The sequence below is a fragment of the Lepidochelys kempii genome, chromosome 11 (assembly GCF_965140285.1).
Source record: "Lepidochelys kempii isolate rLepKem1 chromosome 11, rLepKem1.hap1, whole genome shotgun sequence".
In the NCBI taxonomy this organism is placed as follows: Eukaryota; Metazoa; Chordata; order Testudines; family Cheloniidae; genus Lepidochelys; species Lepidochelys kempii.
Window position 1 is genome coordinate 19,621,796 of NC_136390.1, and position 24,663 is coordinate 19,646,458.

The window sequence follows — 24,663 nt, forward strand, 5'->3', positions numbered from 1 at the left end:
AATGACTTCTGACGGGGAAGCAAAGGGAAGCCACAAGAGCAGTCATGTGCCCCTCCCCAGCAGTACAGGCACATTGGTTTGAGAAGTCAGCGGGGAGACAAATCATCACCGAGGTGGGGAGGGGCTGGGAGTGCCTGCATAGGGAGCAGTGTTCCCTCTAATTTTTCCCATCCATGTGCGGAATTAATTTTATGTGCACCAATATGGAGGTGATGTGTGACATATCACCTTCATATTAGTGCACATAAGAAAATTCATGTAGTGGGGAGGACTGAGGAGTTTGGAGTGTGGGAGGGGGCTCAGGACTGGGGCAGAGGGTTGGGGTGCAGGGGTTTGTGGGCTCCAGCTGGGGGTGTGGGCTCTGGGGTGGGGCCGGGGATGAGGGGCTCAGGGCTGGGGTAGAGGGTTGGGTGCAGGTGGTGAGGGCTCTGGCTGGGGGTGGGGCTTGGCTGGGATAGGGGATGAGGGGTTTAGGGTGCAGAAGGGTGCTCCGGGTCTATGGTGGGGAGAGAGGACTCCCCCTAACTCTCTCTCCCACACAGCAGCACCTGGGCTGCGGGGGAAAGGTGCCAGTCCCCCCTGCGGCAGCTCCAGGGCTGGGGCTGGGTTCGAGCCGTGCCGTGCTGCACTGGCCGCGGCTCGGGCTGTCCTGGACCACAGCTGGGTCCAGTCTGGGCTAGGTTGGGCAGGTTCCCTGACAGGTTCCCTGAGTGCCTGCACGACACTAAGAAGGCTGTTGCGCGGCTGTGCAGCTTACAGGGAACTTAGGTGGGTACATGTCATGACAACCAGGGGGACCAGAGTGGGTCGAGTGAGCGAGACTCTGTGTCTCTTGCTTCTCTATTGTGGCATACCTGGCATGGAGTGGCAGGGCTTTGGGGTGTTTCTGAGGAGGTAGGCGTGGGCAGGCTCTGTCCCCTCAAACAGAGCAGAGTGTAGCAGCCTGCCTGCTTAGTGAATTGTTCCATTGCTTGTGGAGAATTTCCCCAGGAGTATAAAACAGGTGTAAAAGATGTAAGGCTCTTTTACATTGCTGGAGTGGTGTAAAAGAGCCATATTGTAAATCACAGTATGGCCTTATAAATACTTATTGTGCTTTATTTGTTGGAACTGGTCTAAATTTTTGGACAGAAATTTTCTCAGATGGCAAGTAGGCATTTTGATGCACCACTGTGAGGCTGAGAGCATTGGCTTATGTTAGCAGACTCTTAGGGCTTGTCTCCACTTACTGGGGGATCGATGCGCGGTGATCGATCCACGGGGGTTGATTTAGCGGATCTACTGAAGATCCACTAAATCGAAAGCCGATCACTCTTCTATTGACTCCAGTACTCCACTGGAACAAGAAGCATACAGTAAGTCAATGGGAGACTTTCTCCTGTCAACCCAGTGTGGTGTAGACACCGCAAAAAGTTGACCTAAGTTACGTAACTCCAGCAACGTTCAACTTAGCCCTGTAGTGTAGACCTGCTCTGCGACTCCACGTTGGTCCAGTTCATACTTCAGCAGGCTAAATTCCACCCATCCTGTCAGGATCCCAATAAGGACAGTCCGGGCCAAGGACCAGAGCAGGAGCCAACCTGGGACTGGGAGTAACAGAGGAGTTTGTAGTTGGATTCCAGGCTGAGTTTGAGTCAGGTGGCGAAGTCAAATCAAGTTGAGATCAAAGTCAGGAATGCAGGATCAAAGAGCAGGAATGGTCATGGCAACTACAGGAGATCCGCACTCTTTCCTGAATGCTTCTTGGAGTCCCTGTTGAATTTATATAAGGCAGGGAGCCAATCAAGAGGCATAAGGCTGCTGTCTCTCAAACCCTGTGATGGAACTTCCCATGGTCTGTTTCCACAGTGGGTCATGGGAAGTGGAGCTCAAGCTGGTTACAGTTGTTGTTGGGTGGCAGTCTGGAGATGTCTGCTGCCTGGTAGTGCTGCAGGCCTGCGTTCTAGACCTTGAGGTCTTACAAAGCCATTCTGAATATGTTTAATTTAATGTAACACACGCACCTATCCCATATTTCCCTAGCACATTTACCATTTCTTGTTGCTGAGTTTCATTTCCTGTGAATTTCCCTTCTATAAAGGAATCATTTGTTGACTCTCAAGTCTCTCTTGTGGGAATTTTTCTTATCTCTTTTTCTCTTGTTCTCAGCTTCTTTCTTTATTGCTTTACCTCCCATTAGTTTTCTGACTGGGGTATGTAATATTGTTTACTCTACAATTTATATATTAAGGGTGATTTCTGGCTAGAAAAGGCATTGTATACATGGACCATCCCAGCATGGCATCTATATATTGTTTGTTGAGACTTATACTTCTTTTGCTGACAACTATTGAATTATTTATCTGCAATAAAAATCAGTCAGACTAGAAGTTAATAAGTAAATTAGTTATCTGAGTTGAGCCCCTCTTGCCAATATAATCCATGGACGTTCAACTACGGTATAAAGGACCACTGTGATATCTTTTATTGCTAGTATAAATTGCTCTGTAAGAAAAGAATTAATTTCTTTGCTTAAATTTTGGGCAGTAAATTGTTTTTTCATTATGTAGCGATGGATGGAGATTTACCACTTTTCATAGGCTGATTTCTCTCACATATAAAGTTCACTTTATTTGTTGTTTAGCTTTAATTATGAGTGGCCTTCTATGTAAGGCCAGGACAACTAACATATCGTTCCAGAATGCTTCCTTTTTGGAGTCATCATTTTATGGGGTTTCTAATAAAGTATTGTTCATATTCTGCAGATATTTCTAGTTGATCTTAGATTTATTTATGGAAAAGTGTAAATAGCTCCTAAAAATAATTAACTACTAACTACAGAGCACACTACTGAGTTAAAATATCTGCATCCTTCCACTCTGTTAAGCTACACAGCAGGAAATTTGGCTGAGCAATGAAGCATTGTGGATTAGTTTACTCTCGTGTCCAAAAGAGATTATCAAGAGGTGCAGCAAATCCATATTAATGAGTCCTGCATCTGATTTTCTTACACTTACTTAGATTTTCCCCCTACATCTCTGGCATACAGCAAATTTCCTGGTTTGTGTACCACAGACTCATTGCAATTCGAGGCTGTGGTCAGTGACAGTCTCATTACTGCTGTGTCTTGCTTGATTGTGTTTTCTTAGGGTATGTCTACACTATGGAATAAGGTCGAATTTATAGAAGTCGGTTTTTTAGAAATCAGTTTTATATATTCGAGTGTGTGTGTCCCCACAGAAAATGCTCTAAGTGCATTAAGTGCATTAACTCGGCGGAGCGCTTCCACAGTACCGAGGCTAGAGTCGACTTCCGGAGCGTTGCACTGTGGGTAGCTATCCACAGTTCCTGCAGTCTCCGCTGCCCATTGGAATTCTGGGTTGAGATCCCAATGCCTGATGGGGCTAAAACATTGTCGTGGGTGGTTCTGGGTACATATCGTCAGGCCCCCCCTTCCCTCCCTCCCTCCGTGAAAGCAAGTGCAGACAATCGTTTCGCGCCTTTTTTCCTGAGTTACCTGTGCAGACGCCATACCACGGCAAGCATGGAGCCCGCTCAGGTAACCGTCACCCTATGACTCACCTCAGTCCCTGGAAAAATCATGGAGCAGGTCCTCAAAGAATCAATCCTGAAGTACTTACATGAGAGGAAAGTGATCAGGAACAGCCAGCATGGATTCACCAAGGGAAGGTCATGCCTGACTAATCTAATCGCCTTTTATGATGAGATTACTGGTTCTGTGGATGAAGGGAAAGCAGTGGATGTATTGTTTCTTGACTTTAGCAAAGCTTTTGACACGGTCTCCCATAGTATTCTTGTCAGCAAGTTAAGGAAGTATGGGCTGGATGAATGCACTATAAGGTGGGTAGAAAGCTGGCTAAATTGTCGGGCTCAACGGGTAGTGATCAATGGCTCCATGTCTAGTTGGCAGCCGGTATCAAGTGGAGTGCCCCAAGGGTCGGTCCTGGGGCCGGTTTTATTCAATATCTTCATAAATGATCTGGAGGATGGTGTGGATTGCACTCTCAGCAAATTTGCGGATGATACTAAACTGGGAGGAGTGGTAGATACGCTGGAGGGGAGGGATAGGATACAGAAGGACCTAGACCAATTGGAAGATTGGGCCAAAAGGAATCTGATGAGGTTCAATAAGGATAAGTGCAGGGTCCTGCACTTAGGACGGAAGAACCCAATGCACAGCTACAGACTAGGGACCGAATGGCTAGGCAGCAGTTCTGCAGAAAAGGACCTAGGGGTGACAGTGGACGAGAAGCTGGATATGCGTCAGCAGTGTACCCTTGTTGCCAAGAAGGCCAATGGCATTTTGGGATGTATAAGTAGGGGCATAGCGAGCAGATCGAGGGACGTGATCGTTCCCCTCTATTCGACATTGGTGAGGCCTCATCTGGAGTACTGTGTCCAGTTTTGGGCCCCACACTTCAAGAAGGATGTGGATAAATTGGAGAGAGTCCAGCGAAGGGCAACAAAAATGATTAGGGGACTGGAACACATGAGTTATGCGGAGAGGCTGAGGGAGCTGGGATTGTTTAGCCTGCAGAAGAGAAGAATGAGGGGGGATTTGATAGCTGCTTTCAACTACCTGAAAGGGGGTTCCAAAGAGGATGGCTCTAGACTGTTCTCAATGGTAGCAGATGACAGAACGAGGAGTAATGGTCTCAAGTTGCAGTGGGGGAGGTTTAGATTGGATATTAGGAAAAACTTTTTCACTAAGAGGGTGGTGAAACACTGGAATGCGTTACCTAGGGAGGTGGTAGAATCTCCTCCCTTAGAGGTTTTTAAGGTCAGGCTTGACAAAGCCCTGGCTGGGATGATTTAACTGGGAATTGGTCCTGCTTTGAGCAGGGGGTTGGACTAGATGACCTTCTGGGGTCCCTTCCAACCCTGATATTCTATGATTCTATGACTCCTGGGTGCTGGCAGACGCGGTACGGCATTGCTACACAGTAGCAGCAACCCATTGCCTTTTGGCAGCAGACGGTGCAATACGACTGGTAGCCGTCCTCGTCGTGTCCGAGTTGCTCCTGGCCATGTTGGCTGGGAGCGCCTGGGCAGACATGGGCGCAGGGACTAAATTTGGAGTGACTTGACCAGATCATTCTCTTTAGTCCTGCAGTCAGTCCTATTGAACCGTCTTATGGTGAGCAGGCAGGCGATACGGATTGCTAGCAGTCGTACTGTACCATCTTCTGCCGGGCAGGCAAGAGATGAGGATGCCTAGCAGTCGTATTGTACCATCTTCTGCCGGGCAGGCAAGAGATGAGGATGGCTAGCAGTCGTACTGTACCATCTTCTGCCGAGCAGCCATGAGATGTGGATGTTATGCAGTCCTTCTGCACCATCTGCTGCCAGCCAAAGATGTAAAAGATAGATGGAGTGGATCAAAACAAGAAATAGACTAGATTTGTTTTGTACTCATTTGCCTCCTCCCCTGTCTAGGGGACTTATTCCTCTAGGTCACACTGCAGTCACTCACAGAGAAGGTGCAGCGAGGTAAATCTAGCCATGTATCAATCAGAGGCCAGGCTAACCTCCTTGTTCCAATAAGAACAATAACTTAGGTGCACCATTTCTTATTGGAACCCTCCGTGAAGTCCTGCCTGAAATACTCCTTGATGTAAAGACACCCCCTTTGTTGATTTTAGCTCCCTGAAGCCAACCCTGTAAGCTGTGTCGTCAGTCGCCCCTCCCTCCGTCAGAGCAACGGCAGACAATCATTCCGCGCCTTTTTTCAGTGCGGACGCCATACCAAGGCAAGCATGGAGGCCGCTCAGCTCACTTTGGCAATTAGGAGCACATTAAACACCACACGCATTATCCAGCAGTATATGCAGCACCAGAACCTGGCAAAGCGATACCGGGCGAGGAGGCGATGTCAGCGCGGTCACGTGAGTGATCAGGACATGAACACAGATTTCTCTGAAAGCATGGGCCCTGCCAATGCATGCATCATGGTGCTAATGGGGCAGGTTCATGGTGTGGAACGCCGATTCTGGGCTCGGGAAACAAGCACAGACTGGTGGGACCGCATAGTGTTGCAGGTCTGGGACGATTCCCAGTGGCTGCGAAACTTTCGCATGCGTAAGGGCACTTTCATGGAACTTTGTGACTTGCTGTCCCCTGCCCTGAAGCACATGAATACCAAGATGAGAGTAGCCCTCACAGTTGAGAAACGAGTGGTGATAGCTCTGTGGAAGCTTGCAACGCCAGACAGCTACCGGTCAGTTGGGAATCAATTTGGAGTGGGCAAATCTACTGTTGGGGCTGCTGTGATGCAAGTAGCCCAAGCAATCAAAGATCTGCTGATATCAAGGGTAGTGACCCTGGGAAATGTGCAGGTCATAGTGGATGGCTTTGCTGCAATGGGATTCCCTAACTGTGGTGGGGCCATAGACGGAACCCATATCCCTATCTTGGCACCGGAGCACCAAGCCGGCGAGTACATAAACCGCAAGGGGTACTTTTCGATAGTGCTGCAAGCTCTGGTGGATCACAAGGGACGTTTCACCAACATTAACGTGGGATGGCCGGGAAAGGTACATGACGCTCGCATCTTCAGGAACTCTGGTCTGTTTCAAAAGCTGCAGGAAGGGACTTTATTCCCAGACCAGAAAATGACCACTGGGGATGTTGAAATGCCTATATGTATCCTTGGGGACCCAGCCTACCCCTTAATGCCATGGCTCATGAAGCCGTACACAGGCAGCCTGGACAGTAGTCAGGAGCTGTTCAACTACAGGCTGAGCAAGTGCAGAATGGTGGTAGAATGTGCATTTGGACGTTTAAAGGCGCGCTGGCGCAGTTTACTGACTCGCTTAGACCTCAGCGAAACCAATATTCCCACTGTTATTACTGCTTGCTGTGCGCTCCACAATATCTGTGAGAGTAAGGGGGAGACGTTTATGGCGGGGTGGGAGGTTGAGGCAAATCGCTTGGCTGCTGGTTACGTGCAGCCAGACACCAGGGCGGTTAGAAGAGCACAGGAGGGCACGGTACGCATCAGAGAAGCTTTGAAAACCAGTTTCATGACTGGCCAGGCTACGGTGTGAAAGTTCTGTTTGTTTCTCCTTGATGAAACCCCCCGCCCCTTGGTTCACTCTACTTCCCTGTAAGCTAACCACCCTCCCCTCCTCCCTTCAATCACCACTTGCAGAGGCAATAAAGTCATTGTTGCTTCACATTCATGCATTCTTTATTCATTCATCACACAAATAGGGGGATGACTACCAAGGTAGCCCAGGAGGGGTGGTGGAGGAGGGAAGGAAAATGCCACACAGCACTTTAAAAGTTTACAAATTTAAAATTTATTGAATGACAGCCTTCTTTTTTTTGGGCAATCCTCTGTGGTGGAGTGGCTGGTTGGCCGGAGGCCCCCCCACCGCATTCTTGGGCGTCTGGGTGTGGAGGCTATGGAACTTGGGGAGGAGGGCGGTTGGTTACACAGGGGCTGTAGTGGCAGCCATTGCTCCAGCTGCCTTTGCTGCAGCTCAGCCATACAATGGAGCATACTGGTTTGGTCCTCCAGCAGCCTCAGCATTGAATCCTGCCTCCTCTCATCACGCTGCCACCACATTTGAGCTTCAGCCCTGTCTTCAGCCCGCCACTTACTCTCTTCAGCCTGCCACCTCTCCTCCCGGTCATTTTGTGCTTTCCTGCACTCTGACATTATTTGCCTCCACGCATTCGTCTGTTCTCTGTCAGTGTTGGAGGACAGCATGAGCTCGGAGAACATTTCATCACGAGTGCATTTTTTTTTCTTTCTAAGCTTCACTAGCCTCTGGGAAGGAGAAGATCCTGTGATCATTGAAACACATGCAGTTGGTGGAGAAAAAAGAAGGGACAGTGGTATTTAAAAAGACACATTTTATAAAACAGTGGCTACACTCTTTCATGGTAAACCTTGCTGTTAACATTACATACATAGCACATGTGCTTTCATTACAAGGTCGCATTTTGCCTCCCCCCACCGCGTGGCTATCCCCTCAACCTTCCCCCCTCCCTGTGGCTAACAGTGGGGAACATTTCTGTTTAGCCACAGGCAAACAGCCCAGCAGGAATGGGCTCCTCTGAGTGTCCCCTGAAGAAAAGCACTCTATTTCAACCAGGTGACCATGAATTATATCTCACTCTCCTGAGGATAACACAGAGAGATAAAGAACGGATGTTGTTTGAACTCCAGCAAACATACACTGCAGTGCTTTGTTGTACAATGATTCCCGAGTAGTAAAGTGTCCTACCATGAAGGACGCAATAAGGCTGCCCTCCCCAGAAACCTTTTGCAAAGGCTTTGGGAGTACATCCAGGAGAACTGCGAATGCCAGGGCAAAGTAATCCTTTCACATGCTTGCTTTTAAACCATGTATAGTATTTTAAAAGGTACACTCACCGGAGGTCCCTTCTCCGCCTGCTGGGTCCAGGAGGCAGCCTTGGGTGGGTTCGGGGGGTACTGGCTCCAGGTCTAGGGTGAGAAACAGTTCCTGGCTGTCGGGAAAACCGGTTTCTCCGCTTGCTTGCTGTGAGCTATCTACAACCTCCTCCTCCTCCTCATCTTCTTCGTCCCCAAAACCTGCTTCCGTATTGCCTCCATCTCCATTGAAGGAGTCAAACAACACGGCTGGGGTAGTGGTGGCTGAACCCCCTAAAATGGCATGCAGCTCATCATAGAAGCGGCATGTTTGGGGCTCTGACCCAGAGCGGCCGTTCGCCTCTCTGGTTTTCTGGTAGGCTTGCCTCAGCTCCTTCAGTTTCACGCGGCACTGCTTCGGGTCCCTGTTATGGCCTCTGTCCTTCATGCCGTGGGAGATTTTGACAAAGGTTTTGGCATTTCGAAAACTGGAACGTAGTTCTGATAGCACGGATTCCTCTCCCCAAACAGCGATCAGATCCCGTACCTCCCGTTCGGTCCATGCTGGAGCTCTTTTGCGATTCTGGGACTCCATCATGGTCACCTGTGCTGATGAGCTGTGCATGGTCACCTGCAGCTTGCCACGCTGGCCAAACAGGAAATGAGATTCAAAAGTTCGCGGTTCTTTTCCTGTCTACCTGGCCAGTGCATCTGAGTTGAGAGTGCTGTCCAGAGCGGTCAGAATGGAGCACTCTGGGATAGCTCCCGGAGGCCAATACCGTCGAATTGTGTCCACAGTACCCCAAATTCGAGCTGGCAAGGCTGATTTAAGCGCTAATCCACTTGTCAGGGGTGGAGTAAGGAAATCGATTTTAAGAGCCCTTTAAGTCGAAATAAAGGGCTTCATCGTGTGGACGGGTGCAGGTTTACATCGATTTAATGCTGCTAAATTCGACCTAAAGTCCTAGTGTAGACCAGGGCTTAGTAATTCTTTATCCTAAATTCACATTTGACATAAAATTGTTCTATCTCCACTTTGTGCTCAGGCTTCTTCTCGTTCTTCTCGTTTAATTGTTGTTAAAGTTGCAGCTATTTTATGGATTAGCTAGTGAGCAAAACCCTACAGAGAAGAACAATTCTACTGCAGCATTGTGTAAACTCATTCTAATAATGCATTTTGGCAAGTGCACTTTGGCCATCCCTCCTTTATACCCTACGTTCCTTTGTTTTTTTACTTTGATGTATAGCTCTAAAAATGGTAAACGTTGTGTACATCACACTAATTAAACTCTGAAAATCTTTCATCCCTAAGAAAAGTCTTACAGCAATGGTGGGATATGCTGCAGAGTATCATTTAAACTAATCCACTGAAATGAATAATTTAATTAAAAAGCTATTTTCATGAACTAAGTTGAAGCTTGAATATTATACTTGAGCCAATATATTTCTTAAGCAGATTGTAATTTATCAGTAATAATGCAGCTTTTTCTGCACCAAACAAAACACATCTTATAGAATCTATTAAAACTGCTTAGGATGAATATATAATATAATCAACTCCTGGAAAAGCTGCATTCTTCTTCTTTTTTATAGTAATAACACCACAATGATCAACATTTCATAAATCTATTCAGTGCAATAATACTTAAATGATATGACTGCCTATTACTGTTATATGATGGCAGAATCTAACTATTCAGTTGTTATATATTTCGATAATTTTTGGGATTCACTGTGGAATATTTTACAAGAAATGTCAAGAATGTATATTTAAAGTGCCCGTGGATCATTATACGTGATTTGATTTAAAAATCCTCTTTAAAATCTATTTTTTATCTATTAGCAGATGCTTATATAGTTCTCTTGGAGATATATGCCATATTTTAACTTTATCATATAGTTTAATGCAGCTTTTTCCTATCCAGAATATTTGTGTGCCTCTGTTCAACAACTGAATCTAATTGTGGAAAATACAGGCACAAGGAGTACAATTTTCAGAAGTGCCTTGGTCCCTTTTCCAAAAGAGACTTAGGTGCCTAAGTGCCATAGGAATCAATGGGAATTAGTCTCCGAAGTGTTTGTCACTCTTGAAAAGAAGACTTAGTTTTCTAAGGGCTACAGGGGGGCGGTGTAAAGATGCCACGAGTGCTGGGGAGGTGGCCTGGGATCCCCGCTGGGGGGTGGTGGTGGGAGTTGCTGGGGGGTGGTGGTGGTGTGCGGCATTGGCATGCGGCCTGGGAACGGTGCTGGGGGAGAGGGACCGGGTGGCGGCCTGGGACCCCTGCTGGTGCTGTCGGGGAGGGCTGGCAGGGTCCCTACCCAACTCCGCGTGTCCCTGCGGCTTGTGGGGGAGGGAAGGCTGGGGGGCTCCGTGTGCGGCCCCTACCATGAGCTCCAGCTCTGCAGCTCTCATTGGCTAGGACCTGCAGCCAGTGGGAGCTCTGCCTGCGAGTGCGGGCAGTGCATGGAGCCCTTCCCCCCCACCCCTGAGGTAAGCGCCACCCCGCACTCCAACCCCCTGCCCCAGCCCTGAGCCCCCTCCTACACCCAAACTGCTCCAGCAGCGGCTAGTGCTGCTGGCCGATGGGTTGCCTGATCTGCTGAGGCAGCCCCGGAGCTAGCCTCACTGGCCCCTGCAAAAGTCACAGAGGTCACTGAGAGTCATAGAATCATAGAATATCAGGGTTGGAAGGGACCCCAGAAGGTCATCTAGTCCAACCCCCTGCTCGAAGCAGGACCAATTCCCAGTTAAATCATCCCAGCCAGGGCTTTGCCAAGCCTGACCTTAAAAACCTCTAAGGAAGGAGATTCTACCACCTCCCTAGGTAACGCATTCCAGTGTTTCACCACCCTCATAGTGAAAAAGTTTTTCCTAATATCCAATCTAAACCTCCCCCACTGGAATCCGTGACTTCCATGACCTCCGTGACAGACACGCAGCCTTAGTTATCACCCTATTATTATCCTCTAGGTGGCTACAAATTGATTGTTTAATCATTTGTTCCAGTATCTTTCCAGGTATCTAAATTAGGCTGGCTTGTCTATAATTCTCCATGTCCTCTTTGTTCCCTTTTTAAAGATAGGTACAATGTTTGTCCTTCTTGAGTTTCCTGGACCCTCACCCATGCTCCATAAATTTTCAGAGATAATCGCTAACGGTTCTTAAATTGTCAACTTGAACTCATCTAAGCTTTCATCTAAATATTCTGTAACCTGTTCTTTTCCTATTCTGGTTGCATTCTTTCCTCTGTGCGGTTATTGTTAATTGTGCCAAGTATCTGGTCACAATTCACCTTTTTTTGTGAAGACTAAAGCAAAATAGGCATTAAACATCTCAGTCGCCTTGATGTTATCTATTATTAGCTCTCCTTCCCCACTAAGTAGAGGACCTATGCTTTTCTATGTCTTTCTATTGTTCCTAACCTAATGCATTTAAAGAACCTTTTCTTATTGCCTTTTACGTACTTTGCTAGGAGTAACTCATTTTGTACCTTTGCAGTTCTGATTTTGTCCCTAGTTGCTTGCACTATTCTTTTGTACTCATCCTTAGTGATATGTCCATGTTTCCGCTTTTTGTAGGATTGCTTTTTGTTTTTTTAGGTGATTAAATGGCTCCTGATGGAGCCATATTGGCCTGTTGCTAGTCTTCCTATCTTTCCTTTGTATTGGGATAGCTTGCTGTCGTTTCTTTAATATTTTCTCACTGAGAAACTGCCAGTTCTCTTTTATCCCTTAGATTTTCTTTCCATTGGACCTTTCCTACCAGTTTTCTGAACTTGTTGAAGTCTGCTCTTTTGAAGTTCATTCCCCTTATTCTGCTACTCTTTTCCTTCCTTTCTTTAGAATCACAAAATCTATCCGCTCACTTTTGACCAAATTGCCTTCCATCTTCAGATTTGCAACCAATTCTATCCTGTTGATCAGAATCAAGTCTAAAATAGCTGGGTATTTCCTCCACTTTCTGAAATAAAAAGTTGCCCCCAGTACGTTCCAAGAACTTATTGCACATTTTGTGTTTTGCCATATTGCTTTTACAACAGATGTCTGGGTCGTTAAAGTCCTCCACACTCACCTAACCCCACACAAAATGGGAGGAGGAGGCAAAGGTAACTTCCCAGGAGTTAGGGTTAGAGCATGCAGGAGACCTGGATTCCATTCCTCCCTTATCCTGATGTGGCAAAGGTATTTGAACTTGGATCTCTCCCCCTCCCGCACAGAGGTGGTTCTAATCCCTGGGCTATGGCATATTCTGGGACAATGGTCTCTATTACCCAATGGAAGAACTCCAACAGAAGTATCAGTAGTTATATATTCATATATTCACTGGAACCTGGGTTTTCCACATCCCAGATGAATGTCCTAGTGATGGGGCTAAAAGTTATAAGGATGATGCACTTCCCTTGGGTGTGTTTTTGCAAGAAACAGCTTTGCAACCTAATTTAAGGAAGCTGAATTTCAGGTTTATGGCTGAGAATCCCAAGCAAAGATAGGCACCCCCCGCAGCCCAGAGTTAGGTGCCTAACTCCCCTTGAGAGGCAGGGCTTAGTCAATAGCCATCTCTTCAGCATTTCCTACTGGCTAGATTAACTGGCTCGCCACTCAGTGTGATGCCTTTTGCAGATCCCATTCTTAGGCACCTGACTGTCCCCATGCATTATACATGGAGCCTAGGCCTCTAACGTGGGGGTTGGCAAAGCACCTAAAAGTAAGGGGTTGCGATGCTTTGTTCTCTTGAACAAAAATATTTACATTTTAGTGTAGTTTACAATATTTTTACTGTATTTACATTTTTAGCTTATGAATTATGTCAAATTGTGGCTCTGCAGAGATCCTCTAGCTATCCATAAAGCAGGAGTAGTGGGGGCAGTGGCAGAATGCTTTCCCGTATTGCCCCATCAGTATAACTAAACTTGAACTGGTGGGGACTGGGGGTCTAGTGCAGGGGTTCTCAAACTTCATTGCACCACGACCTCCTTCTGGCAACAAAAAATACTACATGACTCCAGGAGCGGGGGCTGAAGCCTGAGTCTGCGTGACTCCCACTGCCCAGGGTCGGAGAGCCAAAGACCGAGTCATACTGCCCTGGATGGGGAAGGGGTCAAAGCTGAAGCCCAAGGGCTTCTGTCCCAGCCAGGGAGTCTCTAACCTGACCCCTGCCACCCAGGGCCGAATCCCTCAGGCTTCAGGAATAGGGTCGTGACCCACTCTGGGGTCCCAACCCACAGTTTGAGAACCACTGGTCTAGTTGAATCCCTGTGTCTGATTCTTGTTTTGCCTCTTTGCTGAAATTGCCAATTGTCTACACTGTGAAAATATAGCATGTTAAAAACATGCTAACATGTTTAAACTAGGATGGTTTGAAACACAGTTTTGCCACAAGTAAAATTTAAAAAATTGTTAGCGGTTTGTGGTTAACTTGAAAACATGGTTGCACTTGTCCACTAGCTTGCCTGCTCCTATCTTTTCTACAGCCATATATGAATGTAGCAACATGCTTGGGATCATTCTCCTTAGATCCATATGCTTGAGGCACCTTCAGCATACGGGGATTTAATTCCTTGTTAAATGTCTAATTGGCTTTTAAAAGCTGGGTGTGGGGATGGGCTGCTGTTTGTACTACAGAGGACAAGTACTGTCTGGTGCTTTGAGGTGAATTATCTTTACTGGTTATGTATGGTGGAAGGAGAAGGATTGAGGTCTGAGGGTACAGGGAACCCAGAAAATCCCAAACCTAAAACCTTTTCTTTGGTCTAAGATGTCAGAAATTACATTCTTACATGTCTTATAATACTTAGTATTCTATATTTCATAATGCAATACAAATACCTGGTGAGGCTTACTAAAGCTAGCATTATAATGATTTTACTTAAAAGCCAGGGCACAAACAACTAAATGTTATATTTATGAAACATTCTAACTTTCACACCTACAAGTAGTTTGGATGCTAGCACTAGGAAGTTTAACATAGCAAATATGCAAATTAACATGCAGTTCCATCTCTCTTCAAACAACGCCGCCCCCCCCCCCCCCGGTGCTTGCGTATTAGAGGAAACAATAGTCTTGGCAGGTTTAGCACCAGAGCAACTTGCTGTAGCTCTGGGGAGGAGAAGGGGTAGCAATAATGTTTAGGGACAGAATGTTGAATATATTGTGTTCTTGTGTTCTCTCCTAATGCTCTGTTCAGCTCAGATATGCACCTCTACTCCTTGCTCAGACAAAATGGCTATTAATTTATCAGGAGTTTTGCTCTCAGTACAGATTTCAGTGGGAGGCTACTAGTCAGGATCGTACAGCTGAGCCTGGACTATACTCCAGACCTGAGCGTAATCAAGAAATCAACAGAAATACAAAGATCATCACAAGACAGGTCTTCACTCAGGGAATACTGCTTGCACCTGAGTCTGTTTTATGATGACTCCTTTTTTGCAGTTTCTTAATCCTCTCTGTTAAAAAAAAATGTTGAAAAATAGCCTACTTTGCAATGCTATGCTGAGTGTGTATTTGCATTTTTGATTGAACTACATTATAATATAATTGCGATTAAGTCTTGTTTTTTAGACTTGTAACCATATGACAGATTTTAAAATTGATAAAACAGAAATTAACGTAGTATTGTGGAGTTCCACATATTATTATAAATACACCTATTATTGCAAGTTGTCTTCTGGCTCTAAAAATCCTATAGGAATAGATTAATAGATTTTTAAGGCCAGGCGGAACCACTCTGTTATCTAGTCTGACCTCCTATGTAACAAAGGACATAGAACTTCCCCAAAAGAATTCTTAGCGCATATCTTTTAGAAGAATATCCAATCTTGATTTAAAAGTTGTCAGTGATGGAGAATCCACCACAACCCTCAGTAAATTGTTCCAAAGGTTAATTACTGTCACTGTTAAAAAAAAATTGTCTTATTTGTAGTCTGAATTTGTCTAGTTTCAGTTTCCAACCATTGGCTCGTTATACCCTTTTTCTGAAGGGTTTGAAAAAATTAGATTGTTATTAGAATGAAAACCCCATTGTAAGTATCTATATGGATAACAAATATTTAATAAACTGTAGTCAAGTCACCCCTTAACCTTTTCTTTGTTGAGCTAAATAGAGTGAGCTCCTTGATTCTATCACGAGACTGTGTGTTTTCTAACCTTTTAATCATTCTAGTAGCTCTTCTATAAACCCTTTTCAGTTTATCAATATCCTTCTTTTAAATTGTGCGCACCAAAACTGACACAGGATTGCAGCAGCAGGCGAACCACAGCCAAACAGAGGAAACATAACCTCTCTTCTCCTCCTCAAGATTCCCCTGTTTATGCATCCTAGGATCATGTCAGTTCTTTTGGACACAGTGTTAATATGGGAGCTCATGTTTGCGAGATTATCCACCAGTATCCCCAAACTTTTCAGAGTCACTGCTTCCCAGGATAGAATGTCTCATTCTGTAATTATGGTCTTATACAGTCTTTGTTCCTAGATGTATGCATTTACATTTAGCTGTATTAAAATTCATGTTTTTGCTTGCTTACAGTTTACCAAGCTATCCAGATTCCTTGGAATCAGTGACCTGTTTCCTTCATTACTTACCACTCACCCATTTTTTATGTCATCTGCAAACTTTATCTGTGATGTTTTTATGTTTTTAGCATTATCAATGACCTGGAAGAATAGTATAGGGCCAAGAATGAACCCCTGCTGAAAACACACCTGCTTGGTGACTATTTCCCCCTTTACAATTACATTTTGAGAGCTATCAGTTAGCCAGTTTTTCATGTGGGCTGTGGTGCTGTGAGCCCAGATGTCAGCTCTTGCCAAGGCTGCAGGCATTAGCTAAGAACTGACAAACTCATGGCTGGAGACCAGACCATTTAATTATGATAGTGTATTAATCTTATAAGAATGTATTTGGTGTTTAGACTCTGTAGAATGTTTGTAAGTTGCTGCATGCATTAATCTTATTTGTAATGTCTGTATTCCATGCTATACGGAAATATGCAAGGTTTGCTTTATAACTTTGAAAATGTTAGCTCTAAACTTGTGAATCCAGATGGGAAGCGTCCCCCACCCTGTCCAGAAGAACTATCAAAATCAGATGGTCTATCAAGGAATATCACAATACAAAGCATTTCCAAGGTTCAGTAGGTCCATTGACCAACCCTATGTGCAAGGAAGCTCGTCCTATGGGCATGGAGGCCAAATGAAGGAAATAAAACAAAGACACAGGATAATATTTCATCTCTTTTGCTATCTGAACTCTCACAGAGCCAGAGACACCAAACTGAAGCCAGAGATCCCCAGGGGCTACCTCCTGGGTCTTCCCTGAAAGACACTCTGTCACTTTTAAGATTTAGATTGCAGCTCATTTGTGTGTGTTTGCTTGCTTTAACCCGTAAATAACTAGGAAAAAGAAATAAGAAAGTTAATAAACCTTTGAATAGTTTATTACAGGATTGGCTGCAGGCCTGGTCTTTGGTGTGGGATCTAGGGCACCAACTGATCTGAAGTAAGTGACTAGTTCCTTGGGATTGGAAGCACCCTATGTTGTGATTTTTGGTGTAAGTGACCATTTATCACTAAGTCCAGTTTGCCTCGATGGCAAGATAGACTGGAAAGTCTAAGGGGACTGTCTGTCATTCCATGGTAAGACTTTTATAGTGATCCAGGAATTCACATTGGTTGCTGGGTTGGTTAAATCTAATTTTTGAACATATCACCAGTTTGGAGTGCTTTTGGTAGCCTGCCCTGAGGTAGGCACACATGGTAGTGAGCCACTCCTGACAGTGTGACATGAACCATGTTAATTTTAAATCTTCTTAGGTTTTTTAAATCAAAATATCATGCAATACCAAGTCAAAATGCCTTACAGAACTCTAAGTATATTAAATCAACACTATTACCTTTATTAACCAAACTTGTAATCTCATCAAAAAATCTTCATTCGTTTGAAGGATCTATTTTTCCATAATCTCAAGCTAATTTGTACTAAGTACATTATTCTCCTTTCATCCTCTATTAAGCGAGTCCTGTATCTGTCTCTTCAACATGTTGCCCTGGATTGAAGATAGGTTGAAAGGCCTATAATTATCTGGTTCATCCCATTTACCCTTTTTAAAAAGTGCACCAAGACTTACTGAAAATCACTATTAACAGTCCAGCAAGCTCATCAGCCAGGTCTGTTAAAACTCTAGGACGGTTGCAGTATATTTTCAAGTGTACATTATATTCATAATATATTACCCAGTGAAATAGTGTTTTGACTGGACTTCGGAAACTTTCTGAGGTAAGGAATGATATTAATAACTAAGCTCTCATGTCAGGTTGGCTGTATTCCTTTTTTAACACAGCAAATTCAGTCCAGGTTTCTCTTTCCCCCAGGTTGCCAGTAATTTCATACAGCATAAACTTGATATCAGTTATTCCATAGAAATATTCTTTTTTGATGAAACAAAGCTGAAACAGCAAAATTTTGGCTTAAAACAAATGTACTAGCAACTCTTTAGATAAGATTTGTATAACTACGCTTAACAGTTCTGATGTGTTTGCATATGCAGTTACAAAATTTCATAATAAGTTTCCTTTTGGTCTCTGTGCTTGATGTGTCAGCTATGGTACCATGCAGTTTCCAATGGCAGTACATATTAAATTTATTCTCTCCTGAGTAATTTAAAGTTCAATGCTTGTGAGGTGCTGATCATTTTCTGTTAGCTGTTGAACATCCTCTGCTCCCAAATGAAGCACATCACAAAACCTGGCCTATACGGTACATACAGTAGTAGATGAGGTTAGAAAAGTCAGAACCTCCACTTCAGCCTCCGGCAAAGAGCACAATCTTATTTTTCTAGTTTTTTTAAATCTATCCTGGTTTTTGGCATCTCTGATGATTCAGCTGCCTTACCATGTAGTTCATTCCATTGACTAATTTCCCCGATTAAGAATATTTATTCTTTTGTCTAACCTGACTTTCTTTCCTCAAAACTCTGAAAGGGGTTAGCTCCCAGCGATGTGAATGGGCAGAGAGTCAAGTCTGGCTTTTAGGATGCATTCAGTATACTACAGGGTCAAGATGAAAATTATTTACTAGTATACAGAAACTGTGATATACTGTTCTATAGCTTGATCTTGCTACTATTCCACAGCAGAACCCTCATTGACTTCAGGAGGAGGTTTTTAGTATGGATTAATGGCAGCAAGGGATTCTAATTAGTCTTTCTGAAATCTCACTTTTCTTGTAGAAGAGCATTCTAACGATTTGCTCAATGTTTTCTTTCTTTCATAGGTCTTTGGGGGCGATGTATTGGTGACTGCGGGTCAGGTGGTATTCAGAGTCGTGCAGTGTGGTGTGTCCATGTAGAAGGTTGGACAACCCACCATTCAAACTGTGAACTGAGGGACAAACCTGAAAACCAAAGGAGCTGCTTTCAAGTATGTGACTGGCACCTTGAACTCTTTGAGTGGGAAGTTTCAGAATGGCAGATATGTGTGCTTGTTCCTTTTGCTCATGGTGAAGTCAAACCAAGGACTACAGACTGTGTGACTGCACAGCACGGGCTACAACACAGAAGCGTACATTGTATTCAGAAACTGAATAGAACTACAGTTGCAAGTGAAATATGTGAATATTTTATACCACAGCCACCTGTAGAACAAGCTTGTCTAATACCTTGTCCACGGGATTGTGTTGTATCAGAATTCTCCAAATGGTCTGAGTGTATCAAAGACTGTGTGAAGCGTTTACAACACAGAACTCGTTTTGTTATCTCTCCTCCGCTCTATGGTGGTTCCAATTGTCCAAACCTTACTGAATCAAGAATCTGTGATGTCCCTATCTCATGCTCTCTTGGGGAAGAGGAATACACTTACAGTCTTCAAGTTGGACCTTGGAGTAAATGCAGGTTGCCTCACCTTAAAGAAGTTAGTCTTAATGGAAGAACTATGCTGGATTTCAGTTCAGATTCTGCAGAACGAAGCACATTCAAACTGCAAAGTTATAAATCCCACCACTATTCCAAGCCATGGGATGTAGAGATAGGTTATCAGACAAGGCAGGTTAGGTGTACAAGGAGTGATGGGAAAAATGCGATGCTGAGGTAAGGGTATCTTCACATTCATCTTTTAATTTTATCCAAAATAGGTTTGTTTTGCAGAAAGCTGGCAAACAAACAGGTTCTGCCTGGTAACATGATGCAAATGCACGTAGTTTTTGAGTTTTAAAACCATATTTTAATGTACTTTTTGTTTTTTGTTTTGTTTACCCTCCTTGCAAAGCCAGTGTAAGTGGGCTATTTTGCATACTTTTACCATTTGTGAATGTTTACATGAATTTTGTTTTTAATGCTCCTTTCTGTGCTAGTGTAACCCACATACCTCCTGGGTGTGGTGTTCTGTCCCATCTTCTGGCACCGAAACACTTAAAGAGAGAGAGAGCTAAATGAGTCTGGTCTACAGTCTTAGCTAGCAGCCAGTTGGCTTTTAGCTCATGCTGTAGAGGTTCATGCACTGATGTCCCCGGTTCAATCCTGCCTGCTGACGGCTGGGGTCTGTTGCCGTTACATAGGTCTCAACTGATTTTTGTTTGGCCATTAAAGGAAATGGAAGAGTATATTGCTTTCTTTCTAATATTAACAATTCCAATTAAAAAAATTTTTGCTACAGATACAAATTATTCTCGTAGAATATGATATTACTTTTGTTAGACTGAATGTGCCAAAATCTACCCCAGCCTAAACTCCTGATATTCTCACTGATTACATGGGTGCAACTTAGTGAAGAATTTTGGCACAGTAACAATTGAGCTATTGATATTTCCAGTAATGTTGCTTTAGCTAATGGAAGTTCAGTAATACAATAGTTATATTTTCATCTAAGCATAATTATGGGCCTCCATATGCATATGCAACTCTTATTGATGCCAATGGTAGGTATGAGAGTATCTTGGAGAGAATGAAGTCTTACATTTCTTTCTGTGATAGCAGTTGTTGACTGCCCTCCTCTTTTTGCTACCTAATCATTTTTTTAGACCATATGGTATGGATTCCTATAATTTCAATGTCACAGCAAGCAGTGAAAACCTTTTATTCTTCCAATTTCTCCTCAGATTTTTATTTAAAACACCTTAACACTGCCATTTAATTTAGGATTCAAACTTTTTTTTTCAATAACATTAGAACTTCTTCAGAAATCTTGCTCCTGAATTTTTCAGAAGTCGGTGTATTTCTCACTAATCTGTAGCTCCTGGCACCTGCTCACATTCAGATTGGAGAGATCTGGGGTTATTTTGTGTTCGATGCTTTGCTCACATACTGAGATGAAATATACCCTGTAGCCTTTTTTGTACCTGCTTTTATTATATCTGCAGCAAAGTACAGATGTTTTTATTGGTCAGAAGAAGAGTCAGTGCAAACTATTTCAGCAGTTTCTGACAGCTCTACTTTTTTCCATGACTCTAAATATGTAGCCTGAATTTAATCTTGTTTACACCACTTTCACCCTCATAGACTTTAATGGAGCTATTTCTGATTAGTATCCCGGTGATATCAGAATTTGGCTCATGGGCTCTCAGGGTATGTCTACACTTCATTGTAAACTCAGGTCTGTGGGCTCTGAGCTTGTGGACTTGGTGTTATCAGGCCTGATCTTGAGCATCCACACTGCATTGTAAACTTGGGCTTATAGTTACAGGACACTGGTCTCAGAGCCATGCTAACATGTCCATACTGCACTACCCAGAACTTCTGACTCAAGTCTGCAGTTTGAGCTGGATTCACACTGCGAAATTAAAGGGCTTGGACCTAAGTCACAACAGAACTCATATTCTCACTTCCACCCCTCCCAAGGAGGGTCCTAGGACATGAATCCTGAGTGCTTGCTGACCCATATTAGACTGATTTGTATGTGGATGGAAGCAGGTCTTGGGCTGAAACCAGAGTCAGAGCCTGGGCTTAGTGTGCAGTGTAGACATCCCCTTATACCCAGTTAACTGATTTCCTGGCACTTACCATGCATGCTTCGCCACAGATGATGCATACAAAATTCTGTGTTAAGTTACACCATTCCATGCCACTAAGCATCCATTGGCAGATTCACCCCAAGAAAAGGAAGAGTGTGTTTCCACCACTGCATTCCCTATTCAGGCTTCCACTATGTCGGGGGAAAGGTGCAGATTCAATTTATAGCTGAGGTGCCATAGAGCCCCACTGTCAGAGACTCATAGACTTTAAGGTCAGAAATGACCATCATTATCATCTAGTGTGACCTCCTGTGCACTGCAGGTCACAGAACCTCACCCGTCCACCCCCTGAAATAGACCCCTAACCTCTAGCTGAATTACTGAAGTCCTCAAATCATGGCTTAAAGATTTCAAGTTATGGAAAATCCACCATTCACACTAGTTTAAATCTGCAAGTGACCTATGCTCCATGCTGCAGAGGAAGGTGAAAACACCCCAGGGTCTCTGCCAAGCTGACCTACAGGAAAATTCCTTCCTGACCTCAAATATGGTGAGCACTTAGACCCTGAGCATGTGGGCAAGACCCACCAGCCAGACACCTGGGAAAGAATTCTCTGTAGTAACTCAGAGCCCTACCCATCTATTGTCCCATCACTGGCCATTGGAGATATGAGCTGCTGAAGGGATGCCATGCCACCTTCTTGCCCAGTCCCTTCCCCTTTTTTGGGCTAGTCCCTTTTTATAGGGCAGGTATAACTACTGCAACCTTCTTCTGGCAGACTTTCTTATGACAGATTCTTATTAATCTAGCTCATAATTTACTATTATTGCATAAATAAAATAAGCTGCCTTTAGTGATTTGGTTGGGGGTTAAAGATCGCGTTATTTTATTGTGCTCAGATTATCACGTTTCATTATAAGGGCATCTTTTTTTTTTTACTCAGTTGCTAGTGGAAATTGTGCGATTTGGTACTAGAAACCTAAACTCCAAAGCATACTGCACTTGGAATACTGGAACTAAAATGTCACCACTGCAACATGTCCCAGACAACATAAACAATCATTCAGTAATTTCAAACTCATTTCATTGCATGACATATTTGCTAGCTTGCTGTTGAAGAATGGACCAGATCTTGCAGGTCCTGTGAAGCATCTCTTTACAATAATGATAGTTTTGGCCACTGACAAAGAAGAGCAAACACATTTGCATAACCCTGAGCAGAGCTGAGCTTAGGCAGCCAAAAATCTGCTGTGGAACTGGAAAGAGAAAATGAGCCTTTTCTTTTTCCTGGCCCAGGTTTCTTCTTTGAGGTGTTGAATAGGTACTGATGACATACGTCTTTATAGATGAGAAAAACTGAAGCAAATGGGAAGTACCACACAATATGTCTGTACTGAAATCTCTCGTAGCATTGAATAATTATTATGATAAATGTCCTAAGAATTTCACCATGCTCATTAACTTTATGTCTGCTTAATCATAAAAGAAAAATGCCAAATAATCAAAGTGGTCAATTGACTGCCAGAGAGTAGTTCAGGAAGGTAAATACCTGTGAGTCTGATCTCAAATTTTAGAATGTTACAGCACATATGACTGTATCGTGTTAGTCATGATGCCTTCCCTATTATTGAAGTTGTTTAATTTGTGCGGTAGTTTGTGCAACCATTACTTTCGTTTGCTAGCAATAGTTATTGGAAATATTTGTGAGTGAGGATTACACAGTCCAGTCCTATATTTGCAAAGATGCCTCAGATGGAAATTAAACTCTCTGTTTTAGATAGTTACAAAGACTGAAACAAATGTATCTGTAAATAGAAAAGAACTCTCCTTGTCTGGCCAAAAAAGTGTATTTCGTTGATAAGGCCACAAACTGCTTTCATGTGTTATGAGGCGGAAGACAGCAGTCATCTCTTTGCAGCTGCAGGATTACTGAGGGGAATTCATTTTGGCTTCTTAGCCAATAAGCTTATGGTTCATACTAATAGAAGCTGCCTGCCCTTTTGAGATGGCTAGCAATGGTATGAAACTTACTTGCCTCAAATCTGCTTTTATTTTTGCATTAATTGTTGTTAACTAACATAACAGAAGCCAGCTGAAAGAACCTCCTCTGTCCAGCATGAAGCATTGTGTGAGAAGAATCCCCTGCATAAGGTATTCAGTTAAAAAAACCTGCACCCTACAGGGATTCATTTGACTGTTTCAGCCACAAGTGCATGAGCAAAATGCACCACCCTTGCAAAAAAAGAAAAGCTCTAAGCTAGAATTACTTTGTGGGGAGTTGAAGGTGTTGGAAGGGCGGCCAGACCTCAATCTTTTGTGGAAGCATTTTAATAATTACGGCCTGAAAAGGATCACTCTGAAATCAAACATCATGCATTCTTTTATTTCAGGGATTTCAAGAGCATTTCCATTTTGTTTTTCCAAAGAGTCTGCAGAGTTTGCTATGTGTTTAAATAGAAACCTCTGTGTGAGTCACCAGAATGTATATGCTGGCACTTCTTATGTTGGTGGTTTCTGCATTGTCACATCTGAGCAAACCTATAGGAGACTGGGCCAAGATCTACTCATTCTGTTGGGTTAGGTAGATCAGACAGATTTAGACAATCCTAAATCAAGATTTTCAAAAATTGGTGCCTAAAGTTAGGCTCCTAAATCCATTTTAGGTTCCTAAGTAGATCTGGTCTAATTTTCAGAAGTGCTGGACATGCTCAGTTCCTACTGAATGTACTCAGCACTTTTGAAAATCAGGCCAAACAATTTTAGCAGGCTAACCTGGATTTCAGAACCCAACTTTAGAAACTCATTTTTGAAAAACTTGGTCCCAGCTACCATAGTGATTATGACTGTGAGATAAATGCCTGCCTAGATAGCTTAAATAGAATTGTGAGTACTTTTTTCATTTTAACAGGTCAATGCTTGTGCTGTCATAACAGTGAACATTTCTGGAGGTGGTCTCAGCCTAGACAAAGCTTTATGTGCTCAGTCTTTTCCCAAGCCATTTTCTTATTCCCATTTTGGAACCCTGAGTGAGCTAGGATTGGAATTTGAACCTAGGTCTCCCAAACATCCTTTTCATTTGGGCAGTGAAATCGCATCTTTGGCTCACAGGCTCAGCAAACTTAACAGCAAAGCCTTGCATGTCTAGTCTTGTGTGAGTTTGCCCCAGATACATCTGGAATACATAAGACTGCGTCTGAGCTTTTGTCCAAGAGGAAAGAGCATGTTTTTACATTTGGTTTTGGGTGACACTGCCACAATCATTTTGACTTCAGGTCTCTGAGCTAACAGATACAAACCCGTGAGACTCACATTTTAGTGGGTTGTTGCACATAGGAATCGGCTGGGGAGTAGATGTTATGAGGTAACATTGTCCAGAGTATGTG

At 43.7% G+C, this 24,663-nt stretch overlaps 1 protein-coding gene across 2 annotated transcripts in view; it reads left to right on the forward strand.

Annotated features, from left to right (window-relative positions):
- The window catches only part of THSD7B (thrombospondin type 1 domain containing 7B), a 518,592-nt gene that overhangs the window by 175,647 nt on the left and 318,282 nt on the right, over window positions 1-24,663 (forward strand). For both annotated transcript variants that reach the window (XM_073305365.2, XM_073305366.2), the window contains exon 3: window positions 18,610-19,420. In XM_073305365.2, coding sequence (XP_073161466.2) covers window positions 18,610-19,420 — 811 coding nt within the window. The remainder of the gene's footprint in view (window positions 1-18,609; window positions 19,421-24,663) is intronic.